A 21,000-nucleotide genomic window follows, 5' to 3' on the forward strand; every position below is an offset into this window, starting at 1 on the left:
AGCTCTTCCACCGACATAGTGCTGTGCACCCTACCACTTATGCCAGCGAAACTGTCACAAAGGTTGTTGGTGTCACTCTGGCATAATCCTAGGTAACTCGGAAAGGGGGTACACCACAAGTGTCAATAAAGCCCTCCTGTTGTAGGCCTCAATGAACCAATGTTCCTCCATGTTCAACACTTTGTGTAACCTAGTGTAACCTAATGTACTAATAGTTGCAAAAATGTAATGTTAGCAGTTAGCTTTTGGTTGTAACAGCCAGTTGTCTGCTATAATACATTGAAGCTAGGCTAAAGCAAGTTTCAAGGCCACTTTTAGATACAGCATACATGTCTCTGCAGTAGAAAGGGGGAAAGGGAGGGGGAAAACAAAGAAATGTGTGAGAAGAGAATGCTGCAGCTGAACAGAAGAGGGAGGGGAAACGGGGGATTGCTAGTCAGTGAGAAGTTCTCATGGATATAAAGGAACAACAGACTGCTTGTTTTAGGTGTGCTTGATCTGAGTCATTCTCCCTGCACCGCTTTGAGATCTCAAATAAACTTGGTTTGCTTCTCCACCCTGGTGTGTTTATTGGCACGGCACACCAGGCGACGGACCCCCCCGCTGTTGCTTGGCCTCAGGCAGTTATCTGCCAGCAACACAGGTATGACCTAAGTTTTGCTGACATAAGTGGTAGTGTAGAAATGGCCTTAGTAATGCTGTGGGGATGCAGCAGCTGGAGTTACAACTTGTCAGCTATTAATCAGATCACTGTATGCTGCTTATCCTATCAGTCTAGGCAGCTTTTGCTTTTGAGTGTTTCACAGTATGGTTGCGCTCACTAGAGCTAGACTAGCTCAAGTAGAGTAACAAGATAACTTGCAGTGAAGACAAATCCCTACAGAATGTCTACACTGTATCTGGGAGCAAGCCTCCCAACCATGGTGGAAAGACTTGTGGTGGTGGGGCTTGTGCTAGTGTGCTAAAAATAGCTATGTAGACATTCTGGCTCAGGCTCTCAAGCCTAAATCAAAGCACCATAGCTATTTTTAGTGCACTAGTCTGAGCCTCACCACTACAAATCTGTGGATCCAGGGTGGGAGGCTCGCTCCCAGATACAGTGTAGACTAGCAGTTCTCAAACTGGATTGGGACCTCATTGTAATGGGGTTGCCAGGGCTGGTATTAGACTTACTGGGGCCCAGGGCCAAAGCTCATGTCCCATTGCCAGGGGCCAAAGCTCAGGAGCTTCAGCCCTGGGTGACAGGGCTTGGGTTTTGGCTTTGGCCCTCCTGCCCAGGGCAATGGGACTCGAATGGGCCCAGGTTTTGGTCTACCTGCTGGGGTCATGTGGTCATTTTTGTTGTCAGAAGGGGGTCGCAGTGCAGTGAAGTTTGCGAAGCTCTGTAGACATACCCTGAAGTGCTTTCCCTAAACCTATTCACAATGACACCTGCCTCCTTGTTCAGTCAGCTGAAAACTTTGATTACAAAAACATGAGGGTGAGGAAAGTTAGCTAAAAGTAACAGAGCCATCAAGAAGTTTAAATGCTTTACTGAGTATCTGATCTTTTGTCAAGGTTATGCCCTTGATTTGTTTATTTGCAGCCTTGTTGTGTATAGGAAAGGCCTGAGGTTTTTTTGGTTTTGTTTAAATCCACAGCTTTCTATGTACTTTAAAGTGGGGATTCTGTCATCTGCACCTCCACCAAATCATGCCTCCTCTCCCCCCATGCAGCACACCTCTTTGGGAGGGAAAATCTCTGAAACTGAGTGGGCATCAGGCTCTAGACACACCTTTTGCCTTTTGAACTTTATTCTTTTAGGTTATGTCTATATAGGAACAAGAAGTGTGTCTCTGACATGTTAATGTATAAAATCCTGGTTTAGGCAAGCTGTAGTTTTAAACACTTGTTACGTAGTTCAGGTGAACCGTAAGGGAGTGTTACTTCAGTCAGCTTAGAGTTTACCTTAACCGGCTAACTTGTGTTTAAAAACATACCCTTTTTCTTAATGAAGAGAAGGCCTTTCAGGTGGACTGTGGGAAACATCCATGCAACATTTAAAACAACATTTATTAAAATAAGAGAAAAATCAGAGCGGCATAAAAAATAACATCTTCTGGATTCTTTGGAAAAGCCCAGCCAAGCTGGCTTCTCTTTTCTTAGTTATAGAAAAGAAAAAACCTTACATGTTCGAGAAAGCAAATGCTTTCTCTGACATTGTCCTGCTGCTGCTATGCTATGCTGCTTATTATCTTCTCTACTTTGCCTTGCTGTGGCCCCACCCCAGTTGTAAATACACAAGTTGGGGAACACTGAATTCCATACGACATGAGCAACTGAGAATAAGATGAGTCTTTAACAACAGTTACTTGCTATCTTTTAAAGGCCTACCTAGTTCAAGTACCACATTTCACAGTTCAGCTTCTTCAGCAGTGCCCCGTTTACCCAGGCTTTATTTCGTTGTTGTTTTATTACAGTAGTGCCTAAGGTCCAACTAAGGGGGGGGGGGGAGAGAGCATTGTGCTAGGCATTGTACAAATCCAATACTCAACTGTCCCTGCCTTGAAGAACATAGTCTCAACAGCCAAGACAGATGCAAGGTGGAGAAGAGGGTAGAACACAAGCAGTTTAAATTCTTTATCAGTTTTCTCTTGCCATGAATTATCAATTGATAACCTTACCCTGACCCAATCCTACCTTCTCTATACATAATAAAGCAGCACAAATGCCCCTCCCCTCTTTTTGCCCATGCAGATCACCTTTAAGGAAGACGCAATATCTTTATCACTGCACATTTTGCCTGCCTGCCAGCTCCATGAGTCTTGAGGGTCAAGAGCTGCTGCTCTAAGGCTTCTGCCTGGACAGTTTGATTACATGAGAGAGATTGTAAGTCTGTTGTTCAAATGCAGGTGGCAAAATCATTCATTTGTGTCACTTTTTTAAAAAAAAAAAAAAGTTTTGCAACAAGAGAGACTGCAGGAGAGGCATAACTTACAGTTTTAGGAGCCGTTGCCAGTTCTGCTGCTTTCTGTAGCCTCCAAATTCTACACTCTTTTTTTAAAATAAAAATAACCCTTTTACAAAAATACAATCATGTGAATTAATGTGTTCTTTTATAGCAGAGTTTTCTGCAAAACAAGAATCAATAGCAAAGATTTGAATGTCAAAAGCCAACTAAGACTATTCAGATGCTAAAATTATCAGGCATAGGTGTTTTGTTTCTTTAAAAAAAAAAAAAGGTTGCACAGTAGGGTGTTGAAGGTAAGGGTTTTCTGTGAGGGCTAACTCTTTATGACAATTGCATTACTTTATTTAAATGTTGATGTTTGTTGTGTGAAGCACACACAGTACTATTTCTATCAGGAAAAAGCACAATCATGTTGTGTTACATAAATGGAGCCACATTGTTTCTCATTTACAGTTCAAATATAATTAGTGGTCTATCTTTCCCCTTCTGCTCCAGCCCCACTCAGAGAATTGTTCTGTAGGTGGTGTCAAAAATAGAAAGCAAGGACGAAATTTAGAAAAAGAGGATTTAAAAAAAAAAAGAGGGGGAGGATTACTGGGGATTAAAGTGTGTTACAGACATTAATTTAGGATGTCTGCTAGCAGATCTTATTTTATAAGTTGGTTATTTAGTTGATCTAAAGTCTCTAAACTAGCTGTTCAAGGAATAAGTGTAGACTTCAAAACATTTAGGGTATGTCCACGCTGCAGCTAGGAAGTGTGATTACAGTACACACAGGAATACCCAAGGTAGCTTTGATCTAGCTAGCTTGCTAAAAATAGCAATGAAACCATGGAGGTGCGCAACATTGCCAACTCCACATATAGCAGGAAGACCCTAGACAAATCCTGAAAAGTTGCTAAATGTAGCTGTTTAAGCACTCAAAAGGAGCCAAAAATTAATATATATTTGCACACACGCACACACAGGCAAGTATAGTCACAAAATAATTCACAAGCAGCTCAATAATGTTATTAAAATCCATTCCATGCTGTTCTTACTACATTCTGTTGCAAACCAGAAGCAACTACAACAGTACACTATCATCAGAAGAGCACCCTCTGCTCACTGAGAAGGAAACTGCAACCCTCTGCTCATTGTGAAGAGCGCTCTGTTCACTGCAGTCCAGGTTAGCTGGGTTTAATTAAAATCAGCTGAACCTCCCTTTCTTGCCAGCCTGGATTTGAGTCTACAGGTTAATGAAAGGGAGATCCCAGAACCAGGGGGAAGAGGGCATTCTTCTGACCTGAGCTCAGCGCTGCAGGGACCCAAGAAAATAGATTTAAAAACAAAAATCCGCTAGCCAGAACCCTCTCTTCCCCCCCCCCCCCATGCTTCCAGGGTTTCATTTCTGAAAACAGCTAGGCAGCTAATCCCAGGCCAAGCCAGGGAAAGGAGTAAAGAGGAACCTAAATCAAGCTAGCTCCACCTTTGATCCTGTAGTAAGGGCTTCATCCCTGGAGGCACAGTGCCCCTCCTCCCCATGCCCCAATGGGGCACATGGCCCTGTCTCATCCCCCACCCCCAACTTTCATCCTTGCAGCTCTCCTAACTGGCTAACCTGTCTCCTCCACCCAGTATAGCCGTATTTCCCTGCATCACAGGTTGTGCTGCCTATTACGGAGCAGTGAGAAAGAACACATTTGAGTAAAAATAAGCCCTGGCAAAGTGCTGCTTTCTCCAAAGTGTGCCTGACTTTAGTAACATATTATTAGCCTCCACAAACTTCTTTTCCTCACCTGCAGATTAGAGTGATCTCAGCCCAATAAGCCCTGGACTGTGGTTCCTTCAGAGGACATGCTCAATTGAGACATAATGTTGTTGACTTGGTGCGCAACAGAATGTAGTAAGACCAGCATGGAATGGATTTTATTAACGCTATTGACCTGCTTGTGAATGATTTTGTGACTATACATATTGGTGACTTCTTTCTCTGAATGTCACTGTAATTGGCAGTGAAACTCGCTAAATTTGTCACTGGTCACTTTGACACTTATCTTTTCAGTAGGGCAAAGGTAGGCAACCTATGGCTCGTGTGCCAAAGGTGGCACATGAGCTGATTTTCAGTGGCACTCACACTGCCTGGGTTCTGGCCACCGGTGTGAGGGGCTCCGCATTTTAATTTAATTTTAAATGAAGCTTCTTAAACATTTTTAAAACCTTATTTACTTTACATACAACAATAGTTTAGTTATATATTATAGACTTATAGAAAGAGACCTTATAAAAACGTTAAGATGTATTACTGGCATGGGAAACCTTAAATCTGAGTGAATAAATGAAGACTCGGCACCCCATTTCTGAAAGGTTGCTGACCCCTGCATTAGGGAAACCAAAAAGTCACCAAATCTAGTGACAAAGTAGCTAAATTGGCACAAGCCACTTGAGTGAAGCTCTTCTGGGACTTTCCGTATATATTCGGGCAGCTAGTCCATGTCATTGCCCATGCTGCTGTGGCTTCGCTGGTATTTTTAGTGAGATAACTAGATCAAAGCTAGCTCAGGTGTGCCTACCTGTGCTACATCACACCTCCCAAATGCAGTGTAGACATATCCTAAAGTACTGAATAATGCAGCCTACTGCCTTATTTCTGAGATCCCTGATCTGAAATGCATATGATCCACGATGTGTTTAGTTCTTGCATTATGCACATAACTTTACATTCTCTTGGTGTCTGCCTGATTAGAAAACATGACGTGTGCTGAAACCTGCTGCCCTCGTTTCTGTTCAGAGCGATGTTTCATTAAGTTGCTTTCCTGTTGATTTAAATTCTGTTGAACCTGTTATAATCTATCCTGCTGTCTCTACTTTGTGTGTGGCTCTGCTATAAATCTGGCTTCTGATCTGTAGAAGGATATGAAACATAGTGATTTTAAAAATTTAAACTGGTATTAGTCTTGTTTAATCTGTTTCATAAACTTTCAGTGAGATTTTGTTTTGTAATATAAGGAGATCTATCTCTACCTGTTGCTATTTAAGTCTTCCCTTTGCCCAATTCTCTTATCTAGTTCAGTTCTTGAAATTGGGTGGACTGCTAAGTGGCCTATGCAACTTTTTCATTTGGGAAGTTGGATGCTGGAAATCATGGTTTCTGGAATAAAAACTTAAATTCTGTTCAATATTTGGCAATTTTACATGTACTGAATACTGCTCCATTCATTTTTGCTGAACAGCATCCATTTCTTTTGCATATAAAAGCATTATTATTCCTATCTGTTTACATCCTATCCCTAGTTGGAATTTTTTGAACAGCTGAGTCTAATCATTTTCAAGAGTAACTTTAGTAGGAGATAAAAATTGAAGTATTGGGCTGTTGTACACTCAGGGCTCAATATTTTAACTGTAGCCACTTTTATAATCCAAACTGTAATTGCTGTGTATTATCACTAACCCTTGTTAAAGTCTGTAATAAGTAATATTCTTCAGGACTATAATCATACAGTTATTAGATACTTTAAACATTTGTAATTGAAGGATTTAGCTACTGATTTGGGAATCAAATTCTTACCCGCCTATTTTCATTTCTTAACTTCCATCAAGTCTTGCTGTGTAACAAATTATCTTAACTTCTGGTAAATTGACCTGTATCTTCCATGTTAGGCTAGTTCCATGCTTTTCTTGGTTTGCTTTTCTTTATTAGAGCCACTTGGCTAGGTCACAGAAATAGGAAGGTGATACCACTTTATTCCTGTTGCAGTTTATCTGAACTGCAAAAAATTCAGGAAGCTTAGCCTCAGAGGTATTACATAATCGATTGATCTTGCTAAAAATTACTGGCCCAAAATATCGGATAGGAAAGGAGTGAAGGGCCTTCTGTTTCCCAAACTCAATATCTGCTACTCCAAGGAATCTAACAAGGCAGGTCCTAACATCTGGCCCTCCCGGTGAAATACATTTTGGTGCTAACTGGAGAGAAGGTGAATCTGGTGCTTTGCAGCACAATACTTATTTTCATTATAATTAATTGGATATGGATCATTTTAATCTGTAATTGGTAGCTAATCATAAAACTAGAATATGCTTCAACTTCGGAAGTTCTCAGCTGCTGGGCTCTTCACAAGGGCCTGGTCCCTGCCATGACTGATGGCTGTAGTTCTGCCTACAAAACTTGAATCAGGCTAATCTGTGTATCTGTCTTGCTTTGAGAGGAAGGAGTCAGGTAATATGGCAGAAGAGACACTTCTCCCTTTTTTGCACTAAACTCTCTTTCTTGTATGGAGCACCTTGTATGTAGCTAGAGCAATAAGCATTCCCCTACCTTTATTTTTTTGATGGTATTGTATTTATAGTGTAAGCTATAACTTCACCTTAACACTTTGAATTTCTTCAGTGTTCATAGTTGCACAACTCATCATGAACCAATCTCACTTGTTTTTTATAGTCATGGTCTCCAGAAGTTCTTCTCCTGTCGAGGAATTGCAATAGCTGTTGACTACTTTTGGAAACGTGGCCATAGAAATATTACTGTGTTTGTTCCACAGTGGAGAACAAAACGTCATCCTAACATCAAAGGTGAGGCAAATAATGTCCTGCTTTATTTTCTTTTGGATTCAATCTAAGTAACTCTCTTTCCAAGTTCAGCTCTTGATATTTGGGACCTGTCACAAAAATGTAATTGATAAATGACCTAATTTTGAATTGCTAAGTAACTGACATTTCTATTAAGTTTTTTTTACCTTTCTCTGAATTTTATTGAATCACTTGACAATATCCAGTTAGGTGTTATATACTTCATCTTTTATACTTTAACATTTGGGTATTTAGAGAAACCTTTCCAGGTTTTCTCAACAGTGTTGAAGACCATTATTTGAAGAGCTGATAATTATTTCACTTTCATTAAGACACTGAGGGTGCATCTTTATCATAAAAAACGTATTCTTACCTCGAGTTAGCTAAGATAAGGTAAAACCCGGCATTGGCAGTTTGTCGGTTCATGAGAGTTAGCAGGTGGAGTTAAACCTTAGGTGCTCCCATAGTCTTTAACTTGACCTAACTTGTATGAAAACTACAAACTACCTTGTCTTCACTAGGTTTTTAACTTGTGGTAGCTAATGTGAGTTAACACATCTTTTTGCTAGTGAAGGCAAGGCCTTAATGCTTACAAGTCCTTAAACTCACAGCTTTACCTCTCCTCCACTATTCTTAATTTCTTTTAAAATCATTCTCACCTCTTGAATAATTTAAAATTTTTAAACTTATTTATAAGACTGAGCTAGTTCATCCTTGAGACAGTTCTGTGAAGTAAAGAAGCAGTAGCTTCACTTTAATTAGGAAAATAAAACACTCAGTTAATGGGATTTTTGGGTGCTCACCATCACTGAAAATCAAGCTACCTGTTTAGGTGCCTAACTTTAAGCACTCTAGTTTGAAATGTTTTAATATAACTGACCTGCCACGGGTGGGGGAGATGGGTTTTAGAGGCAGGTTAGAATTTAGAAACTTATGGGCCATTGACTCCATCCACGTCAGACTTGCCAGCAGTAGTCCATTTCTAAGATGTAGCGTGCCACCCATGCAGATCAGTAGGTACTGTTATCAGAGAAGATAAGCTGTTTTGTGTGTTATGTAGACTAGATGTAAATTCTGTAAATAAACACTTTAAAGAAGAAAGCCTTGCCTTTAAAACTGAATGTTTGTTTTACCCTTTTAACAGAGCAGCATTTTTTAACACAGCTCCAGGATGTTGGAATATTGTCTCTAACTCCTGCAAGGATGGTATTGGGAGCAACAATTGCTGCTCATGATGACAGGTATGAAAGATGGGAGTTAAATCCTTTTAAAAGATACACAATGATTTTGTCACACCTCATGACTGATATTGTGAGGTAGCCATTAACCTGGAGAGCCAAGCACCAATTTCATGTCTAAGAGGTGTTCCATATTTTTGTGTGCAACTGTGGTGTATCTGTCCTACCCTTGTTCACCTTCTGCTTTCAGAATGTCAGTAAGGCCAGCATTTTTAATGGCATTATATGTAGCCAAATCTTAGCAACTTTAAACTATCATCATTCATCCTTGCATGACATGGGTATTCTGTATAATTTGATAGCTTCTCTCATTAAAACTTGTCATGGATTTTAGTCCTCACTGAGGACAAGTGTCTTTGACAAGTTTTGTATAAATCACTTGCTGAGGTTTACTAATCTATAACCCATTGACTTGTGGAGATTGAATACACACGTGTCTGGATCTGTGCTCATTGAAATAACATGTGAACTACTGAAGAGGAACTAAAGAGGGAGTTTTTACCTGACTCGTTTTCTACCTTCCAGCTCCTAAGATGGCATGGGAGAGACAAGAGATTGTTACCTTATGCTTGAGTTCCATAGGTTGCATATGTTGAAATGCTGACTCTCTTAAGACTTGCTGCACTCAAGATGATCATAGCCCTAGTGTGCCATATCGTAGTAAACTATACACAAAGGCAGGTAATGTCAGACTTGTATCCCAGTTTTATTTAGAAACATGTCAACAAAATATCATACTTATTTTAAACACCACCTCCAACCTTGAAGTTCTGGGGAAGTCTTTCAACAGATCTGTCTCACTTATCGCAAGTGGGGCATTTCTTTCCACAGTCAGTTAGCTTTCTTAATCATTGAATGATGATTTCTATTAAAGTCTCCCAGTGCAAAGGCCACTAGTTAGAAGGACATGCTAGAAAAGTTTTTCTTTTATCAGCTAACCCTTTAAAGGTTGGCAAAGACAAGCAGCTGAAGCTCTGAGCTAGCCATCTGGAAGCTAGCTTTTTGGCTGCGTCTCCCTCCCTCCCAGCTGGTAAGCAATCCACCCTTTTGTTTTTCTACTGACTAAGGAGATGGCATGTTCTTGCACATAGTGCATGATTGATGTTGTTGAATATGCAGTCTAACCATCATGTACTCATTAAACATGAAAATAAAAGTAAATGCACCAGCACATTTTAGTAGTTCTTAAAAATAAATAATCAAATAAATAAATAACCCCGCAGGGGTCTGTTTTGGGACCGGCTCTGTTCAATATTTTCATCAACGATTTAGATGTTGGCATAGACAGTACACTTATTAAGTTTGCAGACGATACCAACCGGGAGGGATTGCAACTGCTTTGGAGGACAGGGTCAAAATTCAAAGTGATCTGGACAAATTGGAGAAATGGTCTGAGGTAAACAGGATGAAGTTCAATAAAGATAAATGCAAAGTCCTCCACTTAGGAAGGAACAATCAGTTTCACACATACAGAATGGGAAGAGACTGTCTAGGAAGGAGTATGGCAGAAAGAGATCTAGGGGTCATAGTGGACCACAAGCTTAATATGAGTCAACAGTGTGATACTGTTGCAAAAAAAGCAAACGTGATTCTGGGATGCGTTAACAGGTGTGTTGTAAACAAGACACGAGAAGTCATTCTTCCGCTTTACTCTGCGCTGGTTAGGCCTCAGCTGGAGTATTGTGTCCAGTTCTGGGCACCGCATTTCAAGAAAGATGTGGAGAAATTGGAGAGGGTCCAGAGAAGAGCAACAAGAATGATTAAAAGTCTTGAGAACATGACCTATGAAGGAAGGCTGAAACAATTGGGTTTGTTTAGTTTGGAAAAGAGAAGACTGAGAGGGGACATGATAGCAGTTTTCAGGTATCTAAAAGGGTGTCATCAGGCGGAGGGAGAAAACTTGTTCACCTTAGCCTCCAATGATAGAACAAGAAGCAATGGGCTTAAACTGCAGCAAGGGAGATTTAGGTTGGACATTAGGAAAAAGTTCCTAACTGTCAGGGTAGTTAAACACTGGAATAGATTGCCTAGGGAAGTTGTGGAATCTCCATCTCTGGAAATATTTAAGAGTAGGTTAGATAAATGTCTGTTAGGGATGGTCTAGACAGTATTTGGTCCTGCCATGAGGGCAGGGGACTGGACTCGATGACCTCTCGAGGTCCCTTCCAGTTCTAGAGTCTGAGTCTATAAAACCCCCTCCATTAATGCAATGTTATGTCAGAAAATTAAAAGGTACAAAGGGTAGGCAATCCATAGTTGTTCCCACTGTAGTTATTTTATGTTCTCTCATCTCACATACTTTTAAACTTATGCCTTAAAATAGAACAGCATTTATTATAATACAAAATGCGGTATACTTTCAGTGGAAAGACTTCTGATTGCTGTGGAAATCAGAGTATCACATTCTGTTTACATTGAATCTGTGTTCACAAAACTGTTTGAGAATTAATTATTTATTTTTAAACTGTACATCCAAAATAGTTCATAATTGGTATTTTTAAATAGCAAAAAGTGGGATTGTTTATTTCCAGAGGAATAAACAACTTGTGTACTTTCAAGGTGGTCCCTGTATTTCTTGTATTATTATATCAATAATAAAAACTTGCATTAATTTTAATCATATAATTATGAAAAGGATATATTACTCATTGATAAAACAGCTGATGAAACAGGCAAGCGTAATGGTAATGCAATGGGGCTGAAGTATTATCTTGCTGCACAAGGGGACACAGCAGATTAGCCAAAAGAGAATGTGTGGCAGTGGACTTAGGTTGAATTGTGTAATGAACTTTCAACTTTACTGGTTTATTTTAGACATGCAGCTTTATTTACCTCTACATACACTTTTTGTAAAACTAATTCAACGTTCTTAGTTAGCATTTCTATGATAACCACCAGCAGCAAAGACTTAACTTAAAAACGTGCTTGAGTAAGCAGTGCAGCTTGCAGTCGGTTGAGGCTTGGGATTCATTTTTTAGTTGGTTGGTTGAGGTCAACCAGTCCCTCTTTATAAAAACTTTTAAAACACGTGTTTTATTTAGCAGAACTACACTGTCTAATTAGGGAAGGCTCCTCTTATATGACTATGATCCTTGTTTTCTAGCTGAGGTGAATGGCTTTGGCCAGGATTAAACTGAAAAAATATTTTAACTGTCTTTGAAATAAATGTTGTTGTAGATTTTTGCTGCATCTTGCTGATAAAACTGGAGGCATTATTGTTACCAATGATAATTTCAGAGAATTTGTGACGGAATCATATTCTTGGAGAGAGATTATTGAAAAAAGGTAATTATGTGGATTTATACAAACTCTAAAAGAGAGTCCTATCCTTATGCTCTAGATGCCTTTAATATAATTTTTAAAATAATGATGAGACATAAATTTTAGCAATACCATACAACAAAACTCACCTGACATCGTGCTCCAACAACTTACCCCCATTTTCAAACATCTGGGGGGCAAAAAGGCATATCTGAAAGTAATCCTTATTTGGGCTGTTTTAGACTGAGGTGGGAAGAAAATTTAAAGTTGTGCCTCCCTCCCCCTCCTCTCCCAAACATCCTGCCAGTAGTCCCTCCCATTGAAGATGCATGGTTACATAAGCTTGAGAACCTTTGCTAATCTCAGCTATGGTACTTTGGCATAGGGAGCAAGGTGGTTTGTCAGACAAGTAAGTAGGTCCGAAGCATTTAAGGCTTTGCTGGTCAAAACCAGTAGCTTGGTTTCTGGATGGAATTTCACAGAGCACTGACCTCAGATTCTTACAGTGAGATACTCCATTTCTCTGCTGGGTCATTGCATGCTGCAGAATCTTTAATTTATCGGTGGTTTTAAGGAGTAGCCTTTTATAGGGTCCACTGCAGTAGTTTAATCATGAAACGACAAAGGCATATTGTAAATACCATTTTGGTGCTTCTGTATTGTATGTTTCTCATTTTAATGAAAAAATACAATGGCCAATGCCATATGGGTATTTATTAATTTCAACACTTCATTGATAATTTTTGCCATAGACTTTTTTCAGTGCTTTCTATTCTGAACATGTTGATTTTTGTCAAACTATCCCAATTAATGACATGGAAAAAGCCATATTGCAGGTACAATACACCTGCTTGTTTACCTGTAAACAACCTCCTTCAACAATTAACTTTTAGTTTCTTAAAGTTATGTAAACAAAGTCTAAAATCTAAATGTAAAATCTTAAAAATTGGGTGTGTCATATTAAATTATTCCATATTATTCAGGGTCTAATCCCAAGTCAATGGAAAGAATCCAACTGACTTCAGTAGACTTTGAAACGGGCCCTATAGTCTTTTAGTATTTTGTCTTCTGAATAAGTAGTTTTTATTAAAACATTGTTTCCCAAACTTGGGATGCCACTTGTGTAGGGAAAGCCCGTAGCGGGTCGGGCCGGTTTGTGTACCTGCCGCAGCCACAGGTCTGGCCAATCGCGGCTCCCATTGGCTGCGGTTCGCCGCTCCAGTCCAATGGGAGCTACTGAAAGCGGCAGCCAGTACGTCCCTCAGCCCGCGCCGCTTCCGGCTGCTCCCATTTGCCTGGAGCGGCGAACCGCGGCCAGTGGGAGCTGTGATCGGCCGGACCTGCAGACGTGGCAGGTATACAAACCAGCCCGGCCCGCCAGGGGCTTTCCCTACACAAGTGGCATCCCAAGTTTGGGAAACACTGTATTAAAGGATTTAAATAGGAAGAAGGTGATTAAATGGTACAGAAATAATCTCTTCCACTATTGTATTTCAAGTTTGTATTTAGTGTATATATAAACACAGGAACTTCTGATTAATGCTAAAGATTTGCAGCTAACTAACTTTAAATAAAAAAATCTTACACACGAGACTAGTCAGCATCTAGTGCCTGTCCCCTGGAGACACTCTATTGTGTTTTGGTCACAGATCCCAATCAGTTGTGCGGCTTGCAATGATGTAGGAGTCTTGAGCTAATTATTTGAATATACGGACAAGGAAGGAGAGATTAAACAAGTATAATACAATAAAATCTTCCGTAGTCCTTTATCTCTCTCTCACTTGTTTTGCAGTGGCCAGACCTTCCAGTTTAAGAACCTACTGTAGTCAGGAATAGTGGTGGGATTTTCATTTCCATATGATCACCCATTAATTCATGATTTTGAAAGGGAATGTCATTTTTAGCTATAGCAGAATAGAAGTTCATTGATCAGACTGCACTGATTCTGGCTATGAAATTAGGTGGCTATCCTGAGGTAGTTAATTCTACATATTGGGAGTGGGAGGTTGAAAAAACTAATTGTATTGGTAGAGCTATTTCATTATTATTTACTGTTGCAGGTTGCTCCAATACACCTTTGTTGGGGACATATTCATGGTTCCTGATGATCCGTTGGGAAGAAATGGACCTAGATTAGAGGACTTCCTTCGGAGTGAATGCTGTTTTAGGTATAGCAGTCTCTTCATTCTGCTTTGAGAGCCAAGGTTTACAAAGGGCAATAAATGCTTTAACTGAAACCTGAAGCAATTTACTTAAACAAACAAAGTCACAGTGTACAGTATGAAAAATATATTAAGAGCACAAGCTCTAAAGATGTAATAGCTTTACAGGAAAAAAATGTGTTCTTATTTGTTACCTTAGTCTGTTCAAAAAATGGTGGTGACATTATATGCATCTAACCAGGATCTCACAATAAGTAAAGCAAGTGCCTCAGTAACTTCCTCTAAGGTTTGACTGTGGTGGTGTTACATAAATGTGGTGGTCCACATAGCATATTGGTATTACACAAACCTATGATGCATAACTAATTACTCTGTTTCCTAAGAAATAGAATGAGTTCATCTAAATATATCCTTGAATTACCCCTTACTGATGATCAGCATTTGGATGATAGGAGCACTATAGAAAAACCTAAGATAAATAGACATATTAACAGTATATTCTGCACATGAGAGAAACAACTTTTTTCCTATTTCTGTTTTCATTTTCCAAGCTACCCTCAGGTTACTACATCATACTATTAAGAATGCCTGCCAAGACTTCTGGACCTAAATAACTGTTAAATCTATTTCATTTTTAATCTTAATTTTGTTTTAAAATGTGTAGATTTAAATTTACTACCACATATTCAGAAATATATTTAAAAATCAGATCTTCCTTTATATTCTTACAAAGACATGAGTTCAGACTTTTTTGTTTTTTCCATTGCACCATGTAATGACTTTCCTAGTCTCTAAATCAGTGAAATGAATCTTGAACAGATAAGTAGTGGCAGTATTTTCAGCATTTGGAATAGAAAGAGCCCTGATCTAGGGATTCTTGACACTTAACCTTAAAGCTTGAAAATACTACAGTATTTATATTAATGATGATGATCATAATAATAAACACGTAACTCTTTAAAAACACAACTATTTCATTAGAGATAAGATAAAAATAGTTATTGGCTGATTTTCAGCATCATGTATGACAGTTTATGTAATGAACTGGCTGACTTAATTTTTTTTAATCCATCTCTACTGTAACTAAGTAATACTGAAGTTAGTACATGGCATTTTGTAAAAATGTTTAACTGATTACTTGAATGTTTTGCTGTATGTTGAGCACTCTTTACCTGTCTAAAACGTGCATCACAGCCAGTCATATCTAATGGTAATCCATGTTACTATCTCTTAAGTTTCGGATTTGAAGTCCCTTAGCTAGATTGTTGTACACCTCTACCCCAATATAACGCTGTCCTCGGGAGCCAAAAAATCTTACCACATTATAAGTGAAACCGCGTTATATTGAACTTGCTTCGATCCACCGGAGTGTGCAGTCCCACCCCTCCGGAGCACTGCTTTACCATGTTATATTCGAATTTGTGTTATATCGGGTCATGTTATATCAAGATAGAGGTGTACTTACTGTTTTGTATCACTTTGATGGAATCAAGTGAACTGCATCTTTAATCCAAAACAATCTGAAGAATATTAGAATGTAGGGGTTCAGAGGCTTTATTTTGCCTACACTTTTTATACTCAGAACAATATCACCTCTTCCTTAATTTACCAGAGATTTCATTTTTGTTCTGTAGAGATTTTCCACCAGCACAAATAACTCTACCGACTGGAAGACTGCATTCTTCTGAGACCTCACACTTCATGCCAATACCCAAGTCATGCAGTAATAATAGACAACCTATGAACCAAGTACATGGTGGTCCTCCATCTGCCAGGTTTCCATTTGAACCAAACTTGCCAAACATACAGACTGGTCTAACAATTCCACCGCAAAGATCTACTGCAGAAACAGTACAACTAAGGGATGCGTTGATAAAAATATTTCCTGATTCTGAGCAAAGACAGAAGATTGATCGAATACTAGCTGAACATCCATTCATGAGAGACCTTAATGCGCTATCTGCCATGGTGCTTGACTGAGTATGATACAGGGGTCTTACATTGCAACTGATCCATCTAAACTTTGAATGTCAATGTGAAGATACATGTTGCTCAGTGTCATGTCACTTTATGAATATTCAAAAAATAATACTTTTATTTGTATAAAAAGATATGAACTATTTTTTGTGCATATCCCTAGGGCTTTCAGGCCTCAGCCTTTTTTGGTAAATTAAGTTATGCTGCTATTACAGATTTGTATTAACATTTTCTGTGAAAGAAAACAAAACTTTGCTTCTGCCTCCTTGGAATTGTTTATTAAAGAAGTTCACTTTAGAATAGTGTATTTGTACTCGTTTCTAAATTATACTTGAGGGGGGAAAAGGTCATGTTTGACATATACTCAAATTAGAAAAAGCAGCAAAGAATCCTGTGGCAACTTATAGACTAACAGACGTTTTGGAGCATGAGCTTCTGTGAGTGAATACCCACTTCGTCGGATGCATATTAGAATATTTATTTTAAAATATAAGATGAAAATGGAACCTTTAAAACAGTTTACCATTGGGGGATGTATTTGCCAGATGTATGCACATAGTCTCATTAGCATTAAGTACACACTTTCAAGTAATTGTTTTTGTTGGTTTTTTTTTTTTTTTGCCACTGGGTTGGAATTGCTTGTACTATTAGAATTACATTTTCTCTGTATTGTAGAAGTAATGCCACTAGGTGGCATCTTGAATCCATTAGTTTGTAATGACCAAGAAAAGGGCTTCTAACTGAAATTCAAAAATGCCAATTCATATAATCAAAAGAACATACAAGCAAAGAGAACTAAATTGATGACTGAGACAGTGCTACTGTGGCACCATTTAGGGAATAAATAGTGAGAGGGCTGTTGAACATAATTTTAAACAACATAATTCACATAAAAACCTTACAGGAAAGAATTCTGCTATTTCAGGAGACCAGGAAATTAGTCTGTACACATGAGTGGGATTTTGGTTCTCAGGTAGTTCTAAAATTGCTTCATTCTTAAACTGAATTCACACACCCTACTAATCCAGATTGGGGGTTAATACCTTAGGGTATTTCCACATAGGACTGTTAAAACAGAAATGTACATCCATAAGCCACTCTAACAGAAAAATGCTTTTAAAAGAAGCACCACAGTTTGAAGATGCTAAGTAACTGATTTTTATTTTATTTTATTTTTTTTATGGTCAGAAAGGGTCTCTTGGTCCCCCAAAAATAAAAAATCTTTACGCTATTTTGTCCAATGCTTTTCATATAAAACTTGCTGTTTATAAGTTATCTGTTTAGTTTTAGTTGCTAGTACTGTGATCTCAACTTAGTTACTGAAAATGAAGCTGTATTCTTCTGTCCTATACATAATTACCAGTCATCTTAACTTGTTCTTGACTTTTCTTACAAACTGTATTAAATGCTGGGTTGTTGGTGACTAGACCTTCCCATAGCTGAAGAGAGTGTTCATAAAATCTTGGCCCTTAAATACCTGAGGGCTGATTTGGATTGGTGTGCTGGTCCCCGAGGAGCTGCACAAGATGCATTAAACTGGAGGCCCACCAGGTGCTGTCAGAGGGGACACTGAGCCTCAAACATTGTTGGAACCAGTAGCTCTACTTACTCATCACATCAGCAGGTTGGTTTAAGCTGAAGAAAAGGAGTTTGCTTATATAACTTTTTTCTAGGCTTTTTTAAATTTACATGAATCGAAGGAAAATTGTGCAATGATTTATTAAAATTATGCCTTTGGCAGTCTTGAAGGGGACAGTGTTGCCAAATCATGTATGTATGTATGATGTGAGAAACTCCAGCCCTCTGACTGGTTGCCTGCCCCACTTGTCCATCTCCTGGGCCAGAATAACCAATCAGAGCTTGTGCAGGCAGAGCTCTCTTCTCCCCATAGCAACCCAAAGCCATTCTTGAGAGAGGTGGGGCTGTAATGGAGAGTTAAAGAGCCCAGCAACTCAGAATGAGTCTGCTCCTTCCTGTGAGTAGGGAGGACAGGGTGACTCCTCCCCTCTCCCTCACTACAGCACCTGGCCTGGGAAAGGTGTAGGGAGGGGTGAAGAATTGTTGGAGCTGCACCCCCAGCCTGGAATAGGGAGAGGAGAATCCTAGGAGGAGGAGAAGTGAAGCTGGAGTGCCAGAACCGCTGGGAGGGCTGAACTCATACATGTTGGCACTGAGGAAGGCTGAACTAATGGGTTTGAGGATAGATTTAACCAGTGGTCAGGGCATGAGCAGATGCTGTGGTGACAGATTATTCACCAGGGGCCAAAATCACCTTACCCAATAAATTTGGGAGAGGTGGGTAACATTAAATGTCTTTCATGGAGGGGGATGGGTGCAGGAGTTCAAAATTCAAAAGATGGACTTACATATATTTCTTTAAGTCTCATGATTTTTGATTTCTTGAGGCTGGCAATACTGTAAGCTTGTGTGAACAAAGTGGTGGATCTTTATACCGTTTGTAGTCTATTGATGGTATTTCTACTGAAATGGAAAGATTCAGAAAGCATCCCACCTGATCCTAACCAGGGTTTTCTTGTTGACCTGATAAATCCCAGGCATTAAGATGCATATACCACCTGCTCACAGCTACAGGATTAGCTAATGTGCTCACATGCTTCAAGAATGCAAATGTAAGAATTATAAATATGTAGATAAAGTCACAGTCCTTAGAAGCCCCAGGCAAAGTTTACTGAGCAAATCAGGATAAAATATTCCTAAAACTGAGTAAATTCAGAAGCATAAGAAAAACATTTTTTAAATAACATTTTTATGTGCAATTCTCAAAAAATCTTGCTATGGCTGCCATGTGAACTGTAACTCATTCTACTCAAAGGTATGTAGTAGTCTTGGTCTGTGTGGTAACTAATACGTAATGAGTGTGCAATTTGGCCATGTTATGGTTCCCATAGCAACCATAGTGAAATTCTTGCCTGTATTGCATGTAAAATCTCAGCCCTAATAGGTCAAAGTAGATTGCATTTCATTTCTTTGTAATAAGGCCCACAGATCCTTGATGGTGGGAACTCTCCTCTACAGAGCCTTGGAGGCAGACCACAGCTGTCAGTCACAGACAGAGGGGGTGTGACTCCACCTCAGAAACCTGCTTGTGTCTGGCTCTCCAGCTGCAAATAGTCCCTGGTGCAGAGCAAATTTAAGAATAAAAAGCTTAATATTTCTAGGCCGTGAGGATCTGCCTTTAGTGCCAGAGAGGATTACCTAGTCAAAGGGACTCCCTGTGCTCCCCTACAAGGAGTGCAGAATGTCAGCGAAGGTGAAGAAAAGAGGGAAAGCCAGACACCATGGCTCCAGCACCTCCCCCTCTGATTGAGAGCCTGCATGGAGACCTGTCTGTGCTGCTCTGTGGAGACTCAGGCCCCTCTCAAGTGCTCAGGCAGGGGCAGACTTTCCTGTAGCCTCCCTCCCAGGACTTCCCTGGGAAGTGCTCTCAGGAAGCAGTGGCAGCTTCTCAGCAGCACAATCCCCTCAGGCCTGGCAGAGGGAGAAGCAGTGGCCCTGGGAGTAGTACAAGCGGCAGTTCCCCCGTTCCCCTCATGTGGCAGGAAGCGGGGGAACATAGGTTGAAACCCAAAATCAAAGGTCCAAGGAATCTTCCTGTTCCCAACTAGCCACTGGAGCCTGCACTCGCAGATTTGAGTGACGGTGAAGCAGTTGCCCAGCCCCTCTCCCTGCTGCAGTGGCAGGGGGCTACTGACAGGGATCCAGAGACACCAACGAGAGCCTGGTAAGAGAGAGCCTCAGGCCCACCCCCTCCATCTGTTCTGTACCGAGTCCCAGTGCAGCTCCTGAGCCAAGGACTCCCTTACACCCATGAAGGCTGGTGTCTAAAGCTTCTAGGGTGGGGTCAGCCTATGTCCAAGAATCTCCCTTGAACAAAACGTGGGATGCTGCAACCTTCCCCCACACACATACACACACGTCTGGGTCTCCTCCAGCACAGTCTTCCCAACCTGCTCCCTGTAGAAAACTACTCTAAAGAGTAACCACAAGGTCCACCCCTCCCTACCCCCCCGACTGCAGTATTGCCAGCCCTTGAAAATTAATCACAAGTCACAGGATTTTGGAGCCTGCAGGAGGAGCTCTTGTGAGGACATGCCTCCCACTGCCCCAAGAAGAGTGGCTGAATCGCTGGCCCAGCAGAAGGCAGTGGAAGAGGGGAGGGAAGGGGGCAGAGTGGAAGGGGTCCAGAATAGGGGTGGTTGGCCAGGGAGGGGAATTGAAGAAGGAATTGCAGGGGGTCTGGGAGATATCAGGGAAGTATTTCTTGCAAAATGCTATAAACCAATCCCATCTTGGTGTTACTGTGCATTGCTTATATAAATCATGGATATTTTTTTTTTTTTGCAAAGAAGCACTGTTGTTATAAGATGATTTTTGGAATATTACAAATACTTTCAACACATTTTTTTAGTGGCAGGAAATTATACAACATTGTGCTCCCTAAAGATACTGGTTATGTGTTAGTTGAACAATCACAAACACTGATTTGTTATTTCATCCTTACTTGCATCTGTTCTTTAATTGCAGTACAGTAACTCCTCACTTAATGTTGTAGTTATGTTCCTGAAAAGTGTGACTTTAAACAAAACGATGTTAAGCTAACCCAATTTCCCCATAAGAATTAATGTAAATGGGGAGGTTAGGTTCCAGGGAAATTTTTTTCACCAGACAAAAAACTATTTATTATATATATATACACACAGTATATGTTTTAAACAAACAATTTAATACTGTTCACAGTTATGATGATTGTGAAGCCTGGTTGAGGTGGTGAAGTAAGAGGGTGGGATATTCCCAGGGAATGCCTTGCTGCTAAATCAGTGGTTCTCAAACTTTTGTACTGGTG

General features: G+C 40.0%; 1 protein-coding gene across 2 annotated transcripts in view; it reads left to right on the forward strand.

Annotated features, from left to right (window-relative positions):
- N4BP1 (NEDD4 binding protein 1) overlaps nucleotides 1-16,728 on the forward strand; it is a 35,998-nt gene extending 19,270 nt beyond the window's left edge. Inside the window, exons 3-7 of one of the 2 annotated variants that reach the window (XM_030581214.1) lie at nucleotides 7,371-7,501; nucleotides 8,643-8,739; nucleotides 11,914-12,021; nucleotides 14,058-14,165; nucleotides 15,794-16,728. In XM_030581214.1, the coding sequence (XP_030437074.1) occupies nucleotides 7,371-7,501; nucleotides 8,643-8,739; nucleotides 11,914-12,021; nucleotides 14,058-14,165; nucleotides 15,794-16,139 (790 nt within the window). In that variant the 3' untranslated portion in view covers nucleotides 16,140-16,728. The remainder of the gene's footprint in view (nucleotides 1-7,370; nucleotides 7,502-8,642; nucleotides 8,740-11,913; nucleotides 12,022-14,057; nucleotides 14,166-15,793) is intronic. The other variant, XM_030581215.1, reaches the window with a different exon arrangement.
- The last annotated feature ends 4,272 nt before the right edge of the window (nucleotides 16,729-21,000 follow it).

Source organism: Gopherus evgoodei, chromosome 12 (genome assembly GCF_007399415.2).
Source record: "Gopherus evgoodei ecotype Sinaloan lineage chromosome 12, rGopEvg1_v1.p, whole genome shotgun sequence".
Taxonomy (NCBI): domain Eukaryota; kingdom Metazoa; phylum Chordata; order Testudines; family Testudinidae; genus Gopherus; species Gopherus evgoodei.